This window comes from Antedon mediterranea, chromosome 7, assembly GCF_964355755.1.
Source record: "Antedon mediterranea chromosome 7, ecAntMedi1.1, whole genome shotgun sequence".
Classification (NCBI taxonomy): domain Eukaryota; kingdom Metazoa; phylum Echinodermata; class Crinoidea; order Comatulida; family Antedonidae; genus Antedon; species Antedon mediterranea.
This window is the reverse complement of record NC_092676.1, coordinates 24,771,452-24,798,722: the sequence shown is the minus strand read 5'-3', so window position 1 is coordinate 24,798,722 and position 27,271 is coordinate 24,771,452. Positions and strand designations below refer to the sequence as shown.

At 33.7% G+C, this 27,271-nt stretch overlaps 1 protein-coding gene across 1 annotated transcript; it reads left to right on the top strand.

Moving 5' to 3' along the window:
- The first annotated feature begins 92 nt into the window (after positions 1-92).
- On the top strand, positions 93-27,121 carry LOC140055550 (uncharacterized). The gene is made up of 35 exons (XM_072100887.1): positions 93-107; positions 1,339-1,369; positions 2,396-2,629; positions 3,683-4,063; positions 9,615-9,857; positions 10,316-10,576; positions 11,051-11,290; positions 11,638-11,880; positions 12,254-12,496; positions 12,821-13,066; positions 14,026-14,271; positions 14,460-14,705; positions 14,834-15,079; positions 15,386-15,631; positions 16,089-16,334; positions 16,506-16,777; positions 17,037-17,204; positions 17,433-17,477; positions 17,673-17,778; positions 18,840-18,995; positions 19,434-19,515; positions 20,127-20,244; positions 20,413-20,483; positions 20,661-20,775; positions 21,227-21,336; positions 21,542-21,650; positions 21,985-22,205; positions 22,488-22,554; positions 22,675-22,766; positions 23,190-23,349; positions 23,750-23,782; positions 23,975-23,996; positions 24,194-24,247; positions 24,603-24,650; positions 26,615-27,121. Exons 1-35 carry the CDS (start codon positions 93-95, stop codon positions 26,890-26,892), a joined length of 5,694 nt encoding a protein of 1,897 aa, XP_071956988.1. The 3' UTR covers positions 26,893-27,121.
- The last annotated feature ends 150 nt before the right edge of the window (positions 27,122-27,271 follow it).

Genomic DNA, 27,271 nt, shown 5'->3' with positions numbered 1-27,271 from the left:
CGCCGCGGTTGTGTTGATTAAGAATGCGAGAGGTAAAATAAACAATTTTCAGAAGACCATAGGATGGGATGGAAGGAATAGAATAAAACGCAATGGATTTTATTTTGGTAAGTTGTTTTTTTTTTTCTCTTTGGTGGGTGCGTCCCACATTTATTCTTTCCATTTATACAGTTTTTCACAGGTTTTCTTTTAGCTGATTGTGTAATCCTGTATAAAGATGTTGTTAAATAAATCAAACTACATAGAATATATCTATCCGTAACATTTTCAATAATATGTTTTTATCTATTTCCTTATACATATATAATTATAAAAATCTTTTGTCATATTGCCATAACTATGTTATAGTTTATAGGCCTACTGTGTACTGTATATAAAGAGGATAAGAAACGTAAAAGTAACGAAGCGCACAAAATAAGATATGTTAATGACGATTTTAGAATGTTTGTAGAATATTCTTTTAAAATTTCTTCTTATACAGATATATTTATAATTTTCTATATTTTAAAACACATGATATTTGTGTATAAATGTATGATATACAATTATAATTTAATTTGAATGCAATTATTTATTTTATAAATAATATTTTTTAAAGATGTATTGCCTCCCTAAAATATTTTTCCCCAATTTTTTGTTTGAATGTCTTTTTAATGACACATAATAGTTATTCACTTTGACTAAAACTGGATCAAAAAAAAAAAAATTAAAGCAAAAATATACTTAAATTGTCTGTCAGAAAAGGTTTTTTTCTTTTCTTTTATCCTTTTAAGTACGTGAATAACTGCAAAATGGCCTATTTAAATCTGATTTTATTAATTTTCATTTTTTATGGCAATACATCTTTAAAGAATAAAATCAAAGAACTTGACACAAGAATCTCCTGTTCGTCCGAAGCGCGTAACAATTTCGAAAGGCATTGTGGGATAGAATAGAGCTATGGGTGGGGCCATTGTGAGCCATGGAGTAGGGCGCCCGCATCAAATTAGAAAGGCAAAATCATAGAGGGGATCTGCTAATGCTCTAGAGGGGATAGAGTAATTGACTGAGGAGTAGGGCGCCCGCATCAAATTAGAAAGTCAAAATCATAGAGGGGATCTGCTAATACTCTAGGGGGTAGAGTAATTGACTTCCTAGTTTGGAGGGGGCGCTGCTCCATGCTGTGAAATGGCGTCGCCCAGTTTGACCTTTTAACCCTGTACTTCCGATACTGTGTTTGAATGCAAATTGAAGAACAGGAGATTCTTGTGTTATAAGTTCTTTGATAAAATGCAGTCCTTATCTTGTAGAGATCAAATAAATTATTACATTAATAGTCTTTCACTTTTTACTTCTTAGATTCTGATAGTTGCAGGAACACTGGTGACTGGTAAGTGTAATAGTTAACTGGACAACACTAGTTTGTCCATACGTATACATTGTATGTAAATCAAAATGTAAACCAACCAAATTTCATTTGTACATCATTAAAATGACAATAAATAATATCGTTATCGTATAAACCTTAACTAAACAGACTTTATTATAAATTAATCAAACATAATAATTAAACACTTATCAATATCGCGGCAAAAAAAATGGGCACATTTTATAATGAATTTTGCTGAATAAATAAGAATCGAATGTGGTGAACATTTGGCAAAAAATAAGGTACACAACGGTTAAAAAAGTAGGTTGCTCCCACCGGCCGTAACCCTTAGGCTACGTTCATACACCGGGATCAGTGTGAACGTAGTCTTAGTACGGAATCTTGGAATAGGTCACTAGCAATGATTTGTTAACAAGCGTAGAGGGTCGACGGCAACATCAGGTTGTGACATGGACTGAAACCAGTATAACGCAATCTGAAGGCGTTGTAACTATAAAACGATTTGTAGGCGACGAGATAGAGGAAATCCAGAAACAAGTTTGGGGATATAACATAACTTGAATATAATGAAGCTTTAAAAGTTAAAATAAGGATCTTGTATCATTCGTTCGTTGATTAACGGTCAATAAAGTCTATGATAACCAGAGTGATATAGGACAGCGTGAGTGCAGACACAGGTAATTGAAAAAAAAATCCCACTGATAGGCCTAAATAAAATGACATGGTTTGTTGATATATAACAATGTAGTCTTTTAAAAGAAGTACAAAATTGTTGTCACGAAATGACCATTATAAACACAATATGATAAATAAAAATCTAGGTTAAAAAAATGAACGTAACGTAAAAAATCAGATATAGGTACAGTACAATGGATTCACAGTCTATTCGATTTGCATAAAGAAATGCGTTTACACCTTAAATAACAATATTCAATTTTTATAATTAAGAAATTCGTGTAATACCTTTTTTAATATACTCACCGCGCAGCCGTACAATATTATCAGACAGTCATTATCCTGTTTCAGAAACTGGTGCAATAAGCGTGTCATGTGCTTCATCAACAAGCGTAGAGGGTCGACGGCAAAATCAGGTTGTGACGTGGACTGAAACCAGTATAACGCAATCTGAAGGGGTTGTAAAAACAGAACGAAGCGCGCAATCAGGGGATACATTTCAGCCAGGTGTGACCAGGGTTTTTGAAAGGTTTGCTGACAGTAATAGCTGCGAAGAATGTTTTTTCACTATCACTGTTAACCCAGGTTGGTTTTTTAACTTTTCTATAATTGATAATTACTTATGGTAATGGATTGTAGTAAAATTATAAATCAATGCTGTGTTTTATCAAACACATCATTTCTGCAAAATACATATTATCAGAGGTCATCACTCGGTATTAAGGAGCTCTTTGTTTTGCGACGACCAAAACGTCCTTAAAATCATGACGTAATGTGGAGTTCTATTCGATGAGTTTCCAATTTTTCACGATTTGAAACTTCTTTTAGATATACGGTAGGCTAACCTTTTAAATTATGTTATTGAACGACGACGACGACTACAAAATAAAATAATCTTTTAAAAGTCAACTAATGGGCCAACCACCAACTTAAGTCATACGAGGAGATTTCAATCATATTCAAGAGGGGCAAGTACATAGTGGGGAGACCGGGGCACGTTGAAACAATTTTTTTTTGGATAATAATTATGAAAATAATAGTCTTGAAACTTCCAAAATGGTGTCAAAAGAAAGTAATGGGTGTTATTCAGTATTACTAAAGTAAAAAAACTTTGGTAATTTTCCTTGAGGAGGCTAATTAACTTAACTAGCCTACTCAAGTATTTCAATGTACCCCGGATGCATTGAAACGGCAATCAGTATAATTATGCTTAAACATATATATATATATATATATATATATAAACTATAATAATGCTAGCAAATCATCAAGTAATATGGATCTAACAGTAATGATAAAATAGTATTAATAATAAAAAATGTTATTCATAAAATGACTAAATAATGAAAGAACATTTTTTTAGGTTCATGTCGTCGGGAATCGAAAGATCACAGTGTAAACATATTCACTATTTCTGTTATGAAAAATGTCATAAAAAAATGATAACTTTGGAAGGATTAGACCACTACGATTGAACATTAAATGAAGCCCTCCCTCGATGGTAGAGAGCACATTGGAGTTCTCGATTGTTAGCTTACGATCTAAATTGTAGTTTATGTAATACGGGCGCCGTTTGGAACATGTAAAATTATGCTACAACAGCGCCCCGTATATATAAACAGGTAACGTCTTTTTTAGGTACCTGCCAAAGCGGTCAGCAATATATATTAGGAGAAGGCGGTTGCTTTCGATTAACCATCGGGAGTTACGACTTCGATGATGCAAATTATATATGTGGACGATACTACCTGGGGGAACTAGCATCTGTCCATTCACAGGAGGCGCACGACTACATCCGGGACGTCCTGTTACCTTATAATGCTTACGCGTTCATCGGTTTGCATAAATCGAACGGCAATTGGGGCTGGTATGATGGGACACCAGTAGACTTCACAGCGTATGGTAGTGACTGGGAAGAAATCGCAATCCAACTCTGTACTATTATGGACCAAGGCTACAACTACATGTGGGAAGAGACGAGCTGTGACGAGAAGTATAAGGGAGTTTGTAAACAACCAGGTAAAATGATAGTACAATTTTTTACTTAGAAAAATAAAATGTTGTAAAGTAAAGTACCTGTTTTTTTTTTTGTTTTTTTTTTTTCCACAATAACTTCCACAATTTTTAAGTTATCGTCCTACGTTTTGAGCGTTAATAGATCTACTTACAGAACATGCATTATTTTTATTGTTTTAAACTCCTTCATATCATGCCTATTATGCCAACCGAGACTCGAACTCGGACCGCTTGCTTGATATGCAGATGTCCTAACCATTAGACCACTGAGGGTATTGTTCAAACTCGATTGAATAGCGGCGGAACAACACTAGTCCTCAGTTGTACGCACGCGCACCAGAGATTGATACGCCCTCATTTTTCAGTATTTTTATTCACGAGGCGGGATGCGATTTTTTTTTCCGTACGAGAGTTCCTCCATCGGTTCGTTTCGGACTCAATCGACTCTTCGGTAAGCCACCGATGCTCACTGATGCGTGACAGCAACCACAAGACAAAACGTGAGCAGTACAGCTTTTTTTTTCACGAGTGACAGATTTATACATACTGTACATACTACTAGAGGCTAATACTATACTCACTGTAAATATAATAATAACTATTAATAGTAGTACTGAACGTCATTGTAATAATAATAATAGGCCTAGAATTTTAATAATATAATACTGTATAGGCAGCCACAAACCAATGTATGTACCATCAGATTCACAAACAGTAACACACATACAGCAGCAGCACTTTGTTGGTCGTCACAAGCAAGGCCTAGCTAGCCTAGCACTACGCTACGTGTGCTTCAAATTCAATGTAGTACATTTCCATCTACAGTACTATTTTTTATTTTAATAAGATGAAGTACAGTAGTAGGTTAGAAATTATATGTACAGAAGTAACACTAACAGATGTTTTTATCAAGAAAATTAAAATTTTCTTCAGGTTTTTAAGTGTAACATTTGAAAAATTGTATACATTATAGGCCTAGTATTAGTAACATGTATTCTTGTAAGTTGTAATGTATAGAAACACATGCTTGCTTATAAAGCGTTTAATATTGTGTTAATTTAATAATTATTGATATCTTGGCCGGTGGAAATTTCGAATTAAAATGAACAATTTAAAAAAAAAAATTATTTCAGAAACCATAATAAAAAAAATAAAATCAAGAATATGGAATACAGAAAACCGATCTTCATGACAAGATGATAGTAGGGTGTCACGAAAGCTAAGACCCCCTAAGACCTAAGATCACGAAAGCTAAGACCCAAGACCTAAGATTACAAATATTTATATTTATTTATATAATTATAAGCTTCATGGAAAATGCGTTTTATTAAATGTATTTGTACTATTGCAGTCGTGTCAGTACCGTAATTGAATATTTTTTACTTTGCATGTATTTTTTATGATTTTCCAAATTACATATACACATAATAAACAATAATATTAGTTGTAGGCCTATAACTTAATTAAAACTCCAAAATTGCCTATATTAAAAGTCTGAAATCTTTATTTTTCAAGATTGGGGATAATTAATACGTACACCTTTAACGTAAAATTTCCATTACCTTACAATATAAATATTAATTTAATAATGTTATTTTAAAAGGTATAAAAAACATACACTGTGCATAGGAATTCCTACTGTACATAATCATTTTAAATTCAAAAGTAATACCTTGCATAGGCTTACACAAGCTTGGCTAGGCTAGCCATGGGCTAGCTACAATACCATAAACGATAAGAAAAGAGCCTCTCGTTCGTGACAAAAGGTCGTTCAACCATGGAGGTATTTTATACCTCCATGGTTCAACTTCAAAAAATAATATCTGATACGACCTACTATTGGGTCGTAGACCTAAATATCTTCAATATGCTATTGGGTTCTTAATGTAATTACTAAGTAGGCCTAGTATTTATTACTTAATGTCATCAAAACTCGTATTAGTGTAGATTCATTTTACTATTATGAGAGCCTGTGTGAAAGTATTAGCAAAGAATTCTTTGGTATTAGCTCGCGGTTTGTAAATGTTTGTATTATGTTGTCACGCATCAGTGAGCTGACTTTACCGAATACCGAAGAGAGTCGATTGAGTCCGAAACGAACCGATGGAGGAACTCTCGTACGGAAAAAAAAATCGCAGGCGGGATCTCCGAAGAGATACTTTTATATATATAAACACATCAGGCAGACTCTTTTTAGAGCATCTTGTTGGGAAGGTTCTACATAGTGTATTAGCAAAGAATATAAATAGGTAAAGAATCAACAGTACGCGCTGTTATACATAGAAGGATAGGAAACGCGGACGCTTATTCATTGACGCGTAAGAATCCAGCAGCCGAACGACGGCGGGCTCTAGATATGGTTCCCGTCTAATCCCACGTTTCGATGGATCGTGATGATCTGATGTGTTCTCGCGTCTGTGCTCTACTAATTTTGATATTTTTAATATTTTGATAATCATTTTGATAAATAATCATCGTTTGCATTTTTATAGATATTTACAATAAAAGTTTTACCTTACCCACGCCTGAAGGTGGCGCACTTCTTCTAGTGAAAAAGAAATGCGCCACCTTCAGGCGTAGGCAAATAGTAACCCGGATGTGGTTTACACCGCCAACGGAACTGTTGTATCTTCTCCTTTTATTATCTTTGGTATTAGCTCTGATGCACAATGACCTGTACTATCGTTTGATATCCGTATCATCTTTCAAATCGGGTGTCAAAACTGTGACCCAAAAGTAATTTAAAAACTCTTAACAAGGCAAGTTCCGACTAAACTAAGTTTAAAGTGGGAAGCTTTGATAATTTCCTGACTGTAGGACAGAATAACATACATACAGATTTTTCTTCGTATACAATATATCATGCGTTAATGAGTATTTTTCACACATATGAATTAGATGTTGGTTGGTATACCAAGACACAAGAACTCTAACTACACATAAGGGGTTCCCCTATTAATCAGTTTCTTGTACAGTGTCCAATTATTAATACGATCAAATGCTTTGGGAGACATTTAAAAAACAGGCATAAATCGGACTACCATTTCTTTTTTTAAAAATCTGTTGTGGTTAACCACCACCTTTATTCATTCAATGTTACATAAACAAAAATAACAGAATCTCATATATATTTACATTATTTTCTGCATATTTTTTGTTATGTTATCTATTACAAAATATATTGCATATTTATTAAAAAAAGTTGTTTACTTATGAAACGTTTTGTTAACTTATTTATCATAATTTGTGTGTCTTTCAGTTTATATATTTGTATATAATAATATCAATACATTCACACGTATATATATAGAAATACATACTATATATCAAATATATATACATACACACATATACCCATACAATATATACACATATGCATAAAATTAACATTAAAAGAACGATAAAAAATATACACAAATATAGTACATTATACCTATATATACGGGCATAAAAAACATATAAAAATGGAAATGTATATACACAAATTAAAAGAATACATACAGACAATATACTTTATTTCCATTAAAGCTTACTGACAAAATTCTGACAGTTTTTCTTTGAAATTAACCCATTGATAATGTTACATGTGTATTCATTCTTAATCTATATATAAATTTACGTAAGGGCAAAATTCGGTAAATCGCGCGTTATTTCTAGAATGTTTATTCGATGGTATATAAAGTTGGTTCGTACTTTCGCTACTGATTTTAACCACCTGATATAACCCTGTTTACTAATTAAATTGAGTTCGATAATTAGTTATTGACGATTAAAACGAATTTAGGTTCAACGATTTGCCCCAAATAGGGGTGTTTTTCGATCGCGGTATACACTGTCTAATGGATGTTCGTCTTGAAAAATACCCGCAGACAATAATACGAGGATGCTTCGCATTTTCCTATCTCCTCCTACGATAACTGTTTTTAATGGCTGAAAACCGGTTGAACAGCTCGAGTACAGCATAAGAATGTTGAAGACAGATTTAAAAAAAAAAATACTATTTTGATAGATTTAATATACGTTTATACAAATGTATTGATTTGCGATGAATGGAACATTCCAATCTCTGTTCCACAAGTGTCTATTCCCTCAGGCGTCGTAAAGGCAAGTACTGTATACTCATAACAGAAATTCGATCCATTTTTTTTTCAACCAACCCAACCATTTCAATCTGTGCTGCAGAGGTTGGATATACATTTTTTTAAACAGATAATGAGCTAGCGCTTTCACTCGCCGTATATTATGTACACATCTTTATTATTGCAGTTAAACCACCCACATCACCACCCTTCCCTAACTGGCATGAGTAGCGTTGTAAAACCAGTAGAGGATGGGCCTACGGTACATCACATGCCCTAACTAAACGCAGAACAACTTTGGAGGGTAGGATAGGAACCAACTTAAGTAGGAATTGGCTCTAAGAAACAATTGAAAACCATTATGCCTACTAATTAAGTTGAGTTAGATAATTTAATATTTATTGACCATTAAATCGAATTTATGATTTTGCCCGAATAGAGGCGGGTTTTCACAAATTGTTTTAAATTATATAAACATATACACGTCGTAGTGATGTATCGTTACATGTACTATACTATTTCAATCGACGGTGATAGTTTCAACAAAGTATTAAATCGCAATGTTTTACTGTGTATAGTGGTATATTATTTGTAAAACATGAAAACAATTAATATTTCGTTACTAAATGGATAAAGAATATATTTAAAAATTGTTCTTCTTTGCACCCATCCTCTTCCCCATCCCTCAACCCTAATGTTACATACAAAACACAAATTAAGTTTGTGTATCCTCGCATATATAAATCAAAACAGACTCTTTAGACATCACGCATGCAAGCGCAATAGGTCGGTAGTTGCCTTTATTGGTATGAGCACAACTTTAGATATCTCTTTTGTCACATGACCATGAGATATCATGGCATTAAAGAATATACTGAGGACTACGTAAATTCGCTTACTCGCATACCTAATGTGTTCGCCTGTCAAACCATCAAATCCAGGGGATTTACCCATGGGGAGTTTATTAATAGCATCATTAACTTGCATAGAATTAGTACATAAACAGTCTTATGCATGTGTATATAAAGTACCATTAACAAACCTTTCATTGGAATCATCAGAGATATTCTTCTTCCTTTTCAAGAATTAGTATACATTTTATGTCCAGACTATAAGAATGATGTTTGGTCAATCCCATCAAAAACCTTAATTGTGTTTTTATTTTATTTAAAAATGTAATTTTGATATTACCATTAAGGCCAATTTACACAGACGAGCGGTAAACGGCAAGCGAAAAAAAACCCGCGTAGCTTGTCCCACGTAAAGTCTGTACATGGAGTTATAAAATTTATACCTCCATGGTCTGTATCTATCCTGAGCGGAAATCGCCCGTCCGTTTCGCGGCGTTCTGTAAATGGTCATAAGGAATAACATAGATTCTATATTTTTTTTACCGTTACCGCTCGTCTGTGTAAATTGGCTTTTATGCTCTCGTTTTTTAATAGTTTGTTTTGTTGATCGTCTTTTTCCTATAGCATTTCCGGCACCAGAAATGAGTAACTGTCCAGATACCATCAAGGTACTTATTGATCCTGGAACAAACATAGGACGTGCTACATGGACAGATCCAACAGCATCTAGCACATACGGGTCTGCTAGTGCGCTGACGAGTTCGCATCAATCTGGTGACGAATTTCCAGTAGGAATGACGACGGTCACTATCAGTTCATCAAACGACGTCGGGACGTCCGTCTGCACATTTGTTGTACACGTTCAAGGTATGTGGTTCGGATTTTACTTACCAGTGAATTTTCCAAGTATAAAGCTATGTCTACACTATCAAACTTTATGCGACAAAAAAGTATGATGTGTCCATTATATAGTAGTGTCAGTGATATGCCATCATCATATCAATATAAGCATCTTCATTTTTGTTGTCACATAAAGTTTGAAAGTGTGTAATAGTGTATAAATATATAATAATAAAGTACATAATATTGCTCATTATCAACTGTACCTTCATACGTTATACCAAAACATTCAAAACTACCTTTTTCCCTTCAATAACATGCATAGTTACATTTATGCATAACATGGCCCGTAAGTGGTTTAAAAATGGATTGATATCACGTGCCTAGAAAGGATAATGATGATGCCATGCTTCAATCAGTGATAAGTAAAAGCTAAAAGAAAGTAATATACATTTGCTTATTAATATGTTATCATTTTTTTTTAGATAACGAGACACCAGTGTTTGATAACTGCCCTACTACAGATGTTGTGTTTGACATTTTGCCAGGCGAAGCTACAATTACATATGCGTCACCCGGTTTAACAGCAACGGACAATGATGCAGTTTCGTCCATTGATTGTAAAGTTAGTGATGGGTGCCCAGGTGATGTTCTTGGACCAGGCACCTATGGAATGCGTTTTGTTGCTAAAGACCCGTACATGTGCAATTTGCATGCAATTTGTACATTTGATGTAATCGTTCGAGGTATTTAAACGTTTCTTATCACAATCAGTATCATCGTTGATTCCTTTACAAGATACAAGTCTACTTTATTGTCAAATTGTACAATTTTGAAATATGTTTTGAACATAGTAGATCATTTTAATAATACATATATATGATAAATATATAAATAAATGAATACAAGTTACTATCCTTTAAAGTTTTGATTAAATAAATCGCATGCCATATACAGTGTTGAAAATCTGAAACGGTTTGTTGAAATTTTGATTTGATTTTTTCTACATTAATGCATTGTACCGTAAATCCTTCACCGTTTCGATCAGGATTCGAATGTACCATACACATTAGTTTTTAGGCCCTGTATTCTATTAATGCACTGCATGTTCGGTGCTTTAAATGCCTTTATTTCTAAATATACTGTCAATTCAAACATGATTTTGTAGTTATTTCTCAATCATAATCACATTTCATCAAAAATAATACTCTTTTTATTAGATGTTGTACCACCGACAATTACGTGTGGCAGTGATATTTCTCAGTTAACGGATAGTGGTGAAGATCATGCCGTCATTAACTGGTCCACTCCAGCAGCAACGGACAATATTGCCGTCAGCACAGTAACTTGTACACCTAATTCAGGCAGTCAAATACAAATCGGGAACACAGTCGTGAATTGTGACGCCACTGATCCATCGGGAAACACGGACCACTGTTCATTTAATATTGACATTGAAGGTACGTCTATTATACCAGATAAACGCCCGGTCTAGCGACACTAAACACCCTTCAATATCACGTCTTCTAACATTAATATTCATTTCGTGTGATATTGTATAGTAATACACTATTATGTACATAATTTAGACCTGTTCTATTGGGTATTATACACACGATTTGAAGGAGGCCCTATTGTGTTCCTGGTGTTATGCAGTACCGTGTTTGTGACGGCAACAGGCAAATACATTAGTGCCTAAATTAACTCCTAATTTATATTGACGTTATCTGTACTTTTAGCATAGGCCTACATCATATGCTGAAAAAATGTTTTAAAATTATAAGTGCATTTACCGTATCTCATGTAGATACTGAGCCACCAGAAATCGTATCCTGCCCTAATACTGTAACAGGATCACTCGAAGACAGTAATTCATGGGGCATTGGCAATTGGGCAGACCCTGTGTTTGACGATAACTCAAATCAGTTTACAACGTCCGGAAGCCATTCTAACGGGCAGCAGTTTCCTCTTGGTGTTACCACCGTCCAGATTACAGCTACGGACGATGCAGGTCTTAGTGTCATATGCACATTTGACGTGGACATAAACGGTAGGAATAAATAAACTTGATTAACTCGTTCATTTTTTAGAACAGTATGTTTCGATACATTAACAAATGATTTGAAATCGAAATGTATTTATTTACTTATGTATCTATATTTAAAAATAGATACATTATTAATATATCTATTTTGAACTGCTTTTGTATTGAGCACTTTTGCTCATCAAACCCAACACGTAAAATCATAATTAGACATCGTCATTTGTTCCTTAGGTCTCCTCATAGATTTGTTTATTTTCTGTCAACCAGAGTTACATATTTTGAATCAAATTATTTTAATATGAATACAAAATAATTTGTGAATACTTTATCAAACAATAGTGACGTCACAAACTATCAATATTATTGTTTTTCTTTCAAGATATCACACCTCCTGTATTTTCAATTTGTCCCGATGACGTCACTACGAACACAGCCACTGGGGAACCAACGACTGACGTGACATGGGATTTGGTAGCAGCAACTGACAACAGCGGGGAAAGCCCTAGCATTAATGATACTCGCACACAGGACACGTTCCAGATTGGTGAAAGTTACCTAGCGATCAGTGCAGTGGACAGTTCTAATAACATAGCACTCTGTGAATTTACAATCACAGTTATAGGTATGCGAAACAATATAATACAAAGAGAAAGTTTGGTTTTATAGGGTTTTAAGTAGATCTAGCCTTAGGAACAATTAAGAGCAAATGTGTCAGCGCAACTCAAGTACTTTGACCAATCACGACGCGATGGATCATCCAAACTGTCCTTGTGGTTGGTTGATCACTTGCGTTGCCCGTACGTTGCGTCCAAGAAATGGAAACCAACGTAAAGTCCGTCCTAAATATACCTAAATTAAATACCTTAAGTATTCATATAAATAGGTCTATACTAATTTATTATTTGAATATAGGTGAACAATTTGTTGTTTTGTTATTTTCTCGCAGATGATGAACTACCAGTGTTTACATATTGCCCCCCTGATATTCACACACCTTCTGAACCTGGCCTACCATCGGCTACCATCGACTGGCAAGAACCAGTCGTTACAGACAACTCTGGCTTAGAACCAACCATAAGTCAAACTAGAAATTCTGGAAGCGTGTTTACGATTGGTTCCGAGACAGTTACTTACGAAGCTACTGATTCGTCAAGTAATCAGAACACATGCGCATTTGACGTAATTACTGAGGGTAAGACAATAATTACAGCAACCGATTTTATTTGTAGTTTAGAATTTGTAACAATATTCATAACACACCTAGGTAAATTCTTGTCAATTAGGCTGGTTATCATTGGAAAAACTTAGACAATTTCTTAACCTAATACTGTTTTTTAAAATTATTCATAAGTTAACACCAGTGTATCTTTACTCCTTATTTAATTTTTCTGACAATATTGAAGTTTATAACTTGCGTAACATCCGAAATATAATAATTCCATTTTGTAAGACCACATCATATCGTTTATCTTTTGTCCCATCTATTATAACACATTGGAATGAGTTAAATAATGAAATAAAACATTCCTCATTTCTTGTTGAGTTTAAAAAATTGCTACAGAAATCCAATTTGTTTGAAACAAAAAAACGTTCTTATTATGATTTTTCTTTAACATTTAATTTTACATTTTTTCTTTAACATTTAATTTTACATTTTTAAGTGAAATTTTTATTTTTGGTTCCGATCTTCTTTCGAATTGTGAAAATGCTTTATTATTTTATTATGTACAACAATTTCTTGTTAATTCTGGAAGATTTAATTGATGTTTCTGTTAGTTGTTTTAAAATGTTGTATTTGTTAATCTGAGGCGCCTTGAAGCTAAGATGGTTCCATCTTGTAAGGCGCCTCTGTGTAATACACTGAATAAAAAAAAAAAAAAAAAAAAAAAAAAAAAAAATTCTTGTCAATTGATTGGAAGATTGTGAGTCACATGATAAGTAAATATACTCCGTTGAACAAGTCTTCAGCCGTGAAATGTGTTCGAGTGCTGCCTTCTCGAATGAGTCTACTCATATTTAACAAGGCCATATACATGTCTGAAGTCGCGTGCTCAAGTTAGTGTTTACCGACCAACCGTAGCTGTAGCCGACTAAAAAATGCAATTAAATGGTCTACAATGATAAATTACTAATTTTCTTTGCCATTAATAGACGAAGAACATCCCGAGTTTACAAACTGCCCAACAGATATTGAGGATGTTGCATTGGACACAAGCGATTTTACACAAGTCACGTGGGTAGCACCTAGCAGCACGGACAACTCTGGAGATGCTCCAGTCGTAACTGTAAACTTTCAGTCTGGTGACAATTTCTATATTGGAGATACAGACGTTGTCTACAATTCAACAGATGAAGCTGGAAACTTTAATACATGTGAATTTACTATCACTATAATCGGTAAAAAATCAAATACTTATTCTTAAAATGAAAAACTAAAAAAGCTTTCGAGGCCTACATACATCAAGATTGTCCATTGATAAGATATCTCAAAAAGTTTGCCGAATCTTTGTAAAACCTTTGGATGAATTGAACGAAATTGGTATCACTGTAGGCCTACAATAAATGATGTGATCTTTATCTTCCAGATATTACCGCCCCTGTATTCAGAAATTGCCCTCAGGATCTTACAGGTTTTTCAGATCCTAATGTTGCAACAACAATCGTTTCATGGGACTATCTGAACGCAACTGACAACAGTGGTGAGAATCCATTGATTGCTGATCGGGAAGTGACGTCAATGGAACTCCAAATTGGATTTCATCTTATTTTATTCACCGCTGAAGATGCTGCGGGAAACATTGCATATTGCCAATTCAATATAACAGTTTTAGGTAAGAAGAATTAGCAACATAGCTAATAGATAGAGCTAGTTGATAGAGATAAATATTTTTCCTTATAAATGAGGTTTTTCCGAGTTTCTCGTTCAGCGCTTCATAAACAAACTGTATCTATTTTTCAGATGATCAATCTCCAGTTATTCATAATTGCCCTGCCAATGTTACGGTCTCTACGGATCACAGAATGCCAACAGCGACTGTCTTCTGGGATAGCATTAATGCAACGGATAATTCAGGAGAAGCACCCACAATGCATCACTCGCACTTGTCAGGGGATGAGTTTACTATTGGTTTCCACACTGGAAACATTACTGCTGTTGATCCATCTATGAACACAATAACGTGTGTGTTTCATATACTAGTTGAAGGTAATCACAATTGATCGTATTGTTTAAGCTTTGGTCCCATTAGGACGTAACGTAAGTACCTAGACGTAACGCAAGCGAGTTGACCAATGACAAACGGCAGTTCGAATACTCCATCGTTTGTGATTTGTCAAAACACTTAGTCCCTGCGCTGCGCCCAGTGGGAATCAAGTATATTAGTAGAATATTTTTTATTAAACAGCAATACGCATAATTCAAAAGAATTGAGGTCGATGTTTCTTTGTATATAGAATAAACAATTTAATAGTTATCATAGCATTATTATCTATTTTCTTGGCTATTTATCAGACACTGAAGCACCTGTATTTTATACCTGTCCTATGGATATTACCGTCAACACAGAGTACAGATTGCCTTCGGCACGCGTAGAGTGGGACTTCCAAGACATTATTGACAATTCTGGACACCATCCAGTAGTTACTACCAATTACGTGCCAGGAGAGGCTTTTACTGTAGGCCAAACACAAGTCATCTACACTGCTTCAGATGGTGCATCAAACGTACAGAACTGTTCTTTCGTTATTACAGTTTTAGGTATAGCTTTATGTTATTAATAGTCTTTAATATATTGTTTGAAGTTTTGCATAGTGAAATCAAAATGTTGATGTAAAGTTTGCGGTACACCACGTATAGTAATGAAAGGAACTGATGAGTTTCTCGACGTTTCGATCAACATACTTCGATCGTCCCCGGGAGTGAGAATGAAGAAAGTTCAGAAAACTGGGAATATAGAGGAAATTGGGTGGGACTGGTGTGAAAGTTAAAACAATAGTAAGCTTCACAATGGGCGCAATGGAAACCAGCTATAGAAGAGTATTGTTTCTAAGGTGGTGTCACATTGCTGTTCATACTAAATGTATGTGGTGTACCACAAACAGTCTTTAATATGTTACCTGCACTATTATATTTTGTATCATTGTAACTTTTAAATATAAATATATTTACTTTCATTCGGTGTTCATAGAAGTGTATTATTACCTTATTTCGATAGATTTAGAGAAGCCATATTTTATTTACTGTCCATCTGATATTTCAATTGGTACTGATGATGGCCTGTACACAGCAGTGGTGAATTGGACCCAGCCAAGTGCATCGGATAACTCACAGATCCCGCCTACCATTACGTCTGATCATAACACTGGTGACGTATTTCTCTTTTCCACAACTACAGTCACCTTCAGAGCCATTGACGAAGCCGCGAATTTTGTACTATGCCAGTTTGAAATTGATGTGTTTGGTGAGTAGGCTAGGCCTAATGTCTGAAAAAAGAATCAGTTGCGCTTATGTGCCGTTTAAACGGTAAGGTTTAACTCTGCTGATCTGCTGCGAACTCGTACTATTCATCATAGAAATATTGATGAAATCTGTCTAACTGCTTATAAACATACCGCTTTTTTTTCAATTTCAGACGATGAACCTCCAGACTTTGTTAACATGACAAGTGACATAGAGATTTTTATTGATGCGACCGAGACGAACTCATCTGTGGAATGGAACGAACCTCTTTCCACCGATAACTCTATGATCCCGCCGACAATCTCATCAACACATAGTTCTGGAGACATTTTTATCATTGGAAATACAAGAGTCGTTTATACCGCTACTGACCCTAGTGGAAACAGTGTACAGTTCACATTCAATGTGAACATCCGCGTTGCTTTTCAAAATCTAGGCGCGTTAGTAAGTAACTTTATTTTGCTGATAACTTGCTACAGTGGCGTATCCTCTGCCGCATTATTTGTTTCGTATTAGGTTAAGACAGAAATCATGAATAATTCATGACCCTAATTATTTGTACTTTACTATATATACTACAATGTCATAATGTCAATGTCATTATTCATGATTTCTGCCTTAACCTCATAGTAGAAAAATGCTTCTGGCCCCGCTAGAGTGACACGAAAAACAAATAATGGACGGGTTCATTTTTTTGTTCAAGATGAACGGATCATCATTAACAGATAAATTACGCATATCCGGAATTGCATCAAAACTAGCAAATCCACGACAACTCTCAAACAATGAAATTGATATGTTATCATCAGTGATTATTGAATTAGCAGATGGAGTGTTTGTGTCCGATCGTGATATAAAGCAAACAGTAGAGGTAAACATTTTACTTATTAATATCAAACATATTGTAGACACAATAGCGATTTTTTAATTTTATAACGGCGGACATAAAACAGATCGTAGACTCGTCGCGTCATGGTAAAAGTTTCAGTGATTTTGAGTCCCTTAAATTTCAATTAATTGATATTTTTAGATTATTTTAGGCTAATAGAAAAAAAAGTATCTTGTAAACAATTTGTTTATTTTTTATTTTTACAACCAGGACGTTGTTTCAGTGACAGATATAGTTGTATATAATGAAAACAAGGTACTGTATATATAAACTTAACATTTTTTTATTCTGAATAAACTCAGTGTTTGGTTACCAATAGACTTAGACTTGTCTGCAAACATGCAGGTTTTTAAGGTATTCAACTGGTCTACACTAGGAAACTGTTCCTGACTTTTTATCGACATTTTTAACAACAACAACAGCGTAACCTTTCTATAATTTTGGTTTCAGGAAATCAATAAACAAATCGATATGATTATAGCCACTGAAAAGGTGATGCAACAAGTTGTAAATTCAGAAGAAAACGTTGATTTAATCCAACCATCAAAACACGTTGGTAAGTATTGTAGGCATGTAATTTGTTTGTGCAGAACGATTGCACAATTGAAAAAGTAGAGGAATTGTAACAGTAGAGGAATTGGGAGTAGTGGAATTACAAGGTAGAGGAATTTACCAAAGTAGAGGAATTTACCAAAGTAGAGGAATTTACCAAAGTAGAGGAATTTACCAAAGTAGAGGAATTTACAAAAGTAGAGGAATTTACCAAAGTAGAGGAATTTACCAAAGTAGAGGAATTTGCCAAAGTAGAGGAATTTGCCAAAGTAGAGGAATTTGCCAAAGTAGAGGAATTTGCCAAAGTAGAGGAATTTGCCAAAGTAGAGGAATTTGCCAAAGTAGAGGAATTTGCCAAAGTAGAGGAATTTGCCAAAGTAGAGGAATGACCAAAGTAGAGGAATTTACCAAAGTAGAGGAATTTACCAAAGTAGAGGAATTTACCAAAGTAGAGGAATGACCAAAGTAGAGGAATGACCAAAGTAGGCAAATGACCAAAGTAGGCAAATGACCAAAGTAGGCGAATGACCAAAGTAGGCGAATGACCAAAGTAGGCGAATGACCAAAGTAGGCGAATGACCAAAGTAGGCGAATGACCAAAGTAGGCGAATGACCAAAGTAGGCGAATGACCAAAGTAGGCGAATGACCAAAGTAGGCGAATGACCAAAGTAGGCGAATGACCAAAGTAGGCGAATGACCAAAGTAGGCGAATGACCAAAGTAAGCGAATGACCAAAGTAGGCGAATGACCAAAGTAGGCGAATGACCAAAGTAGGCGAATGACCAAGTAGGCGAATTACTATAGTAGAAGAATGACCAAAGTAGGCGAATTACTATAGTAGAATTATAATTACCAAAGTTGAGGAATTGCCAAAGTAGAGGAATTGCCAAGTAGAGGGATTGCCAAAGTAGAGGGATTACCAAAGTAGAGGGATTACCAAAAAAGAGGGATTCAAAGTAGAGGAATTGCATAAGTAAACAAATTATAAAAGTAAACAAATTGAAAAAAATAAACAGATTGCAAAAGTATAAAACCAGTCATTAAAGTATGTGTTTTTTGCTTAGTTTCCAGCATTTCACCAATTAAATCTAGAAATTGGACTGTACACATTTCCAAAGATGGAGATGACTTTGCTGTTACTAAAGATAATTCTGTAAACAAAAAACCAAAGGACAAATGTTATGTAACGTTAGATGCCAATTCTGCTCGTGGGATTGACGGTAAGTGTCATTCTATTGATCTCTTAATCTTGGTCTAAGATAAAGGTCACACAAACTGTTTTAAAAATTAGAACAGAATAACAAAAATAAAATTATCATCATTTAAAGAGAAGAATTCAAAAATTAAATATGAAATATATTTAACTTACAATAATTATAGTTAACTTATACAATACCGGTAATGGTAGAAACAGGGTAGAAACAAGGTATTCGTGTAAAAATTGTAATGTAATAATGATAATAATAATTTAGAAACGTGTGGAACACAAAACTTAAGGAAAATTAGGATGCCCAGCTGCATAAATGTGACCAACCCATGTGCGACTATACTCAAATTAGGTTCTGTACAGTATAGGAGGATGATGATGTTGGTCAACTATATGGTATCTTAGAATTTTCTTTAAATTAATGATAATCAATTACTATTTTCGTCTTCAGAAACAGCAACGATTGTCGCTACATATTATGATAAAGATGTAATTATTGAAACGCAGAGTGATTCCATTGAAATGGAGGAAAGGTAAATGTAACAGTATATTTCCAGTACAGAGCAATGCAATTCACAAAAGCCTTTGCGCACGCGTACGCGCACGCGTACAAAACAAATCTCAATCAGCGTCATTTGGGTACAATTCTGTTTTTAGCGGTGCCATTGACTTTTTACAAACAACATTCATGAATTTATTTATTTGGTCAAAATTCCAATAACACATTCGAAGAAAAACATAACAATACACTAATGAAAGCCCTCAGAAACTGAGTGAAGTATACTTGGAAGAAAATATTGATGTTTCGGCCCATGTTAAAAGAATACAAATTTATCTTTTTTTTTGTTATTTGTGAAGTATTAATGAACCGATTTTTTTTAAATTCAATAGGCATATTCTGTAAATATATACCGTACCTATATTTACACCGAAAAATAACACAGAATGATAACTTGAAAATTGTAGGCGCTATCGTGCTAACAAGCAAACAAAGCAAGTACTATACTTGGCAAAATTCTATTCAAGTAACTTTTACAGCAGAAAAACTTCTGTAGTTATGCAAGGATTATAATTTTAAGTTCGGTATTCCAGAATTACATTGTTCTAAAGAGTTATCTATAAGTTTTATTCATATGTATTTCAGTATCGAAGATAAGAGTGGTGTTCCCTACACGCTTGCAACTGGTTTGTTGTCATACAGTATAGGGACAAACACGACATCATTCCAAGTTTCAGTGGAATTTTCAATGGAGTTAGATTATGTAAGTTAAACATAAGTTTGAACTACAACTACAAATTTATTAAAACAACTTTAAAACAACCCAAGCCTTCCGTACATTGTTTCCATAAGGCATACTATATTATTATTATAACGGAAGAGTGAATTTGCTTAATTAACTTGTTACAGTATACTTCTTGTTGTTTTATAGTCTCTTATTTCATCTGATGAAACATATTTTACTGAAAATGCACTTTGTGTATTTTGGCACGTGAGTAAACGGTACGTTGTGAAAAGTTTTAACTAACCAAAAAATTATTAATTATTAAATTATTCTCGCAAGTATAAATATCATAAGTTTCTGTCTTGTAACGATTACCGACGAAATTAAGATGCATTATTGAAATTTCCACTCGATCGATAATATTTTATACAAAATTGAATATTTTTTTCATTCAGGATTTGGTCAACTACTGGTTGTAAAAACATTGGATATGTTGACAGGCATGTGAAATGTAAATGTGATCACACAACAACATTTGGAATTTTTACTCCAGTTGAAAAACCAGTTGAGGTCAGTGGATCCGATCAATTCATATATGTATTAACTATGTTCCTATTAAATAGTGTAATACAATTTATAGTAAAGTATAAGGTGTGCAGCTAACCCACTTGTTTATTAGTTACCAATTTATAGGTTAAAATGAAATAAATCATAATTCGGCTGCAAAGCAACCACTTCACCATTATCGTCTCTCATACCAATACTAATAACAGAATGCTGGGCTCCTCAGATCAAAGGGTTTATCTATGGCTGTGACACGATCAGTTCCACACTCTTTAACCGACACCGCGAGGCCGGAGAATATAGTACAGTATTGTTGGTATTTGTCGCAGCCAGACATAAGATCAAAGGACTGTTACTATCTTTGCAAGGCGAGCTCAGTGTCTTGCTTATACTACTGTAGCCTCTCACTATCAACACTATCACATCCTTTTTTATATTAATTACACTGTATTTTCAGGAGGAGGGCTTCGACTATGCTCGACTAGGCGAAAGGCTAGGCATATATAGTATATGCATAGTTTCATTCATAGCAATATTCTACGTTGCCAAGTTTATCAATACTATATGGTAAGTATGCCTAAAATTCTATTCCGTTTGTCTTGTGTAAATGATCTTTAAATTATAGCTTAGCAGCTTAGGTGGTGGAATTTTAAGAGCAATGAAAGAGGTCCTGAACTCCTTCTGTATTATTCTCCTGACAACGCAAACCTTATACTACTTGGGTGATTGGACTGCTCTATAACATTCTATTATATTCTTCTGATAAATCAAGGGGTTTGTTCAGAGGACCTGGAATGGTGTTCATTTACTCCAATCTACTGTTATCGACATTCTGCGCTACGATACTATTTATAGTAAATTCTGAAGTCATCGAATATCACGTAAGTTAATAATGTATAGAGATGCCTACACGAAACATTAATTCATTATTTTATATTGCTGTTTTTGTTAATTTTAAATTATTTGGTTCAAATTTAAGTTTAAAAAAAGTAAATATTTTGTGAGACTTCTTGTAATCTTTTTAAGAATCATGTTTTATCTCGTAAGTTAATAATGTATAGAGATGCCTACACGAAACATTAATTCATTATTTTATATTGCCGTTTTTGTTAATTTGAAATTATTTGGTTCGAATTTAAGTTTCAACAAATTAAATATTTTGTGAGACTTCTTGCAATCTTTTTAAGAATCATGTTCTATTTCGTATCTTCACAGCTGTATTGTAATATATTTGGCGTACTCTTGCACTTCTTCTACATGTCCATTCTCTTGTGGCTCACGGTTGAGAGTGTACACTTGTTCATGCGTGCCAACCAATACAGAGTCCAAGGAAGTCCGTCGAAGAGGATAGGTTACGCTACGTTTGCATATGGAGGGTCTTTAGTGATTGCTGCGGTGTTTTTTGGTATTCATCATGGGTACGGTGATAGTGAAGGGTAATTATTATAATTTTTAAGGTGTTAAATTGTTAAGGTGTTAAATTTTTAATGTGTTAAATTTTTAAGGTATACAATTTTTAGGGGGTTAAATTTTTAAGGGGTTAAATTTTTAGGTATCAACAATTATCCACCGTATACCCAACTTTCTGGTGAGTCACCCAATATGGTAACAAGGTTGAACTACTGAAAAAAGTAAAAGATTAGTTTTAAAAGGAGGATTTATTTTGATCCAGTTAAAAAAAATTGCACTTAATGTTACCTTTATTTATTTTTTTACAGATGCTGGTTAAAGTTTGAAGCAGGTGGTCTAGTTGCTTTTGTATTCCCTTCGATGACTCTAATTGTTGTAAGTATTCGTGCATGACGGGTAAGACAATTAACGTTTTATTAGTGTTTATTAGAAGATTTTTTTTATCATGGAAACTAAAAATATTCAATTGTATGTATTTATATTTTTTTTATTTAGGCAAGAATTACGCTACTGGTTTTACTCTCGTTGCGTAAAATTAAAGGATCAAAAGGATCTAAGAGAGCAGAAGAGATCAAACTGCATCTCAGGTAGGAAATCAGACCCATAATTTCTCTTTCTCATATTTATAATTAGTAAACCAAGGCATTCTAACAACAGGATGCTGAGCTTCAAGGGTGGAGATCAATGGGTTTATATATGGCTGCGACACGATAGTTCCACGCCCCTTAACAGACACCGCGCGCCACGGAAAATATGCCCATTGTACAGTACTGTTGGTATTTTTCTCAGCGAGAGATCAGATTAAAGGACTGTTACGAGTTCCTATCTTGGCGAGGGGAGCTCATTGTCTTGTTACTGCCGTGGTTTGACGCACAACGAAAATCCTCGGTAGCTGATAAATAATGTTGTTTTGTTTAGATAAGTAAAGAAACAGAACGTACAAACATGGAACCAATCTGTACGCTTATGGATGAATAACATTAAACACAATTGTTATGTTGTTTTATCAGGCACTGTACATTCGGTTCACTTTACTTGGTACCTCATCTAATCCTCACCTGGGCCTTTGTTATACTGGCAGATAGAGAATACCTCTATTGGTTGATATTCTATATCTTATTTTCTTCGAACGGAATAACCATTTCTGTATACTGCTACTTTAGCAAGGATGTAAGTACTACTGTTATTTATACCAACAATATATAATATGGAACATCCGTTTAAAATCGTATATTATATATATATATATATATCTTGTTCCCCGCTACAACACAACGACGTAAGCGCAACGCGAGTAATTTGACCAATCACAAGCGAGTGATTATCACAATGAGACTTGTCATTAGTCAACTTGCAGTGTGTGTGCGTCTATAGTAGGAACCAAGCGTTACAGAGCCGTCTCTTGAAACAAAATCTTATCTTACAGTAATATTAAAAAATATTAACTCAGGTTGCGCTTTATAAGTTCATACAGTACATAATCAATCAATTACCAGTATAGTATTAATTTATATCGTACTTTATGAAGCCATTACCAAAAATATAAGTTTTTTATTTTATACTTTATCAGATTACAGATGTAAGAGATGATATTAAGTTAGCTGTAAGTGGAACATTTAAATTTTATATTTGATTAACATTAGTATGATAACGTATCAATAGGCCTATTACAACTTCATTATAGTTTACTACTGTATCTTTAGAATTTTGACAAATTACAAGGCTATAATGAGTTCAAAAAGTGGATTTCTGTAATGTAATATGCAAACTATTTGTTTCAATTTTTCAATTCTAGTCGATTCTGATAGAGGAAAAACGTGAGTATTAACTATAATATATTTTTTAAGGGTTAGGGTTGATTAACAACTAAACAAAATGAAAAACCTAAAAATTCAAGAAAACATATTTCTTAAACTATATTTCTTGATAAAATGCAATACTTTTATAAGGAGCTTTGGTTACTTCCTGATGATTTGATTAGTTTTTTGATGAATGAAATTTGTTTAACTTTTAGGACACTCAATTGCCAGTACAGTTAATACCACGATATCCGAATTTGAACCACGCAGTAAGTAGAATTACATCGTAATGTACCAAATGAATAACATGTTCAACAAAACCATTTAGTTTTATAATGAATAATTGTGACAATATTTAAAACAGAATTCTCTTGATAGGAACAAAAATAAAAAATATTTATTATTGTATTCTTGTTCGCTTCAAAATGAATGTAATTTATTAATAATAGTAAATGCATGTAATATAGTATAATAGTACTATTAATGTACTGTAGGCCTAATATTTATTCCTATCACAGCAAATTGAATTGTAAAGATACTAATTTGTATACGTTTTTGAAGAATTTAAACATTAGCTTTTGCAGCAAAAAAAAATAAAACACTTTTGACTTTCTATTTGTATAGGAATGAGTATCATAACGATAGAAAGCTATGATGACCCAATTGAATCTGGTAAGTAGGCTATACTGCCATTCTGAAGTGTACCGTATAAGAACGTAGACCCAACTTAAGCAAGTTGACAATCGACAGTTTGAATATTTCATCGCTTCTGATTAGTCAAATCACTTACGTTGCGTTGCGTCCTTGTGTTGCCTCTCTAGTGAGAACCACGCTTTAGTAAAAACCGACACTCTCTATTTATATATAAAAAATACCGAGAAGAAAAGAAGAAATGTTATAAATCACCAAATTTTACTCTCCGAACTTGATAAATATGGGATCAGAGGTATATCTTTGGACTGGTTCAAAAGTTATCTTACTGACCGCAAGCAATTTGTTTCATTGGATTGATGTAAATCATCGACGAGGGACATAACTTGTGGCGTTCCACAAGGTTCTGGCGGGGACCGTTATTGTTCTTAATATATGTAAATGACTTGACTCGTGTGAGTGACACTCTACAGGTTGTGTCCTTCGCCGATGATACAACATTATTTTTCTCGCATGATAATTTAGATATTTTATACAATATACTATAAACAATGAGTTAAAAACAATTGGTTCTTGGTTTGATGCAAATAGACTTTTAATAAAAATCGAAAAAACTAATTATTTATTATTTCATCCCATCCAAAAGAAAGTTAACGTATCAAACTTAAAAGTTACTTTAAATGGGAAAAACATTAACAAAAAACCTGAAACTCTATTCTTAGATATAATTGTAAACGAACATCTAAGTTGGAAACCGCACCAATATTATGTTGCAAATAAAGTATCTAAATCTATAGGAATATTAAATAAACTGAAGTTTACTTTCCCTCAACATATTTTAATTACATTATACAATTCTCTTATCCTTCCTTATTTACAATACTGCAACCTTATTTGGTGCAGTGATTATCCTTCAAACATGGATAGATTACTAAAACTCCAAAAACGTGTTGTTTGAATAATCAACCTAGCACCATTTGCCTCAACTTCTGAACCATTGTTTAAAAAACTTAATATCTTTATAAAAGTAATAGATTTACATAGACAACAAATACTTACTTTTATGTTCCAATATGTTAAAGGTCAACTTCCATTTTCCATAATTTCATTATTTAAAAAGCCAAAGACAGTAAGACTGTCCATAGTTATTATCTTAAGAACACAAATTTACTTTATGTTCCTTTTGTAAGACTTAGCAAAAGCCAATTTTTTTATTACAGTCCATGGACCTAAATTATGGAATAACTTAAAAGAGAATCTAAAAAAATTTGAAAATGCAAAAATATTCAGACATCAAATTAAGTTTAATTATTACTATTATGCCACTTTTACCTAATTTGTATACATTTTTATTTTGTATTATGTTTTGTTGGGTCTTTCTGAGACAGGCCTTGGCTTCTAAGTCTGATCCAAATTAATGAAATCTTTATTTGTTTTTATTGTTTACATTGTTTTAAGTTTTCATTAATTGAATAAATGTGAAATGAAATGAAATGAAAAAAAAAGACGTTTGGCTAAAAACAATAGGGACATTCTTAATCACAGGACGTTCCTATTCAGGTGGTACCCTTATATCAGGCAATAGATCTTCCCTGCTTATATTAAGCGGATACTTTCCCATGAAATGAACGAAGAGCAATATATGTTTAATAACACTACACCGACACTCAGGAGATAGTCGTACTGTGTGGACACACGTGTTTAGTTAGGCTACTCTCTATTTTTATATTTACCTAAAAATAATTGTTAAACACACATAAATAAAACATCATGAGAAGAACTAAAATAGCTAGAACTTATCAGGTCAGTCCCTAAACATTAAAGAATAAATAAGGGAAACCTTTGTAAACTTAATGTACATAAAACATTTTTTTTTTAACTCTCTCAAATATATAATTCTCTTTCGAAATTTTACAACAATACATATCTTAAACAAACAAATAATATTCTTTAATTTCTTTTGTAACAAATTAATTTTTTTAAAGAGGAAATCTCAGAAGCAGTAAGTGAAACCAAACTTAATGATGACGCTGAAGATATAAATGACGAACCAATAGATCAACTAACCGAGCCAGTTGACACGACAAGTGAATCTGAAGCAGATTCAACTTCCTCCTCGTCTTCATCTGATAGTGAGGATGAAGAGACGAATAAAGACGATATAGAAGAAAAAGAAGATGAAAGTGAAGATGAAGTGGAAAAGGAATCGCAACATGATAGTAGCAGTGACAATCATGATAGCGATGACGACATGTTTAGATAAGAATCATTAAATATAAGATGTCCTGATATCAATTACAGTTATAAGTGAAAAATGATGTGGTATGAATTCTTGAAGTCTATGCGGTTTGTATGCTAAGAAGTCAGCGAGTGAACGTTATTTGAAACAAGGCCAACAGCCATTAAGTCGCGTGCTACAATGCATAGTGATACCGGACCGACAGACAGACAGACCGACAGACCGACCGACCGACCGACCGACCGACATAGTGAACTATACTGACCGAAATTACTGAACATGTTTAAAAATGTTGAAATGTTTAAAAACATTTATATTTTTTAAATTTACACGTGCGTAGCCTGTCACTTTTGACGTGCTCGTATAACGTGATTTCGAGTTGAAAAGTCAAGAAAACAGAAAT

Coding starts and splice junctions, on each gene's coding strand:
- LOC140055550 (XM_072100887.1), top strand. Junction 16,335..16,505: donor GTTTGAAATTGATGTGTTTG/GTGAGTAGGCTA, acceptor TTTCAATTTCAG/ACGATGAACCTCCAGACTTT. Junction 18,996..19,433: donor TTCTGCTCGTGGGATTGACG/GTAAGTGTCATT, acceptor TTTCGTCTTCAG/AAACAGCAACGATTGTCGCT.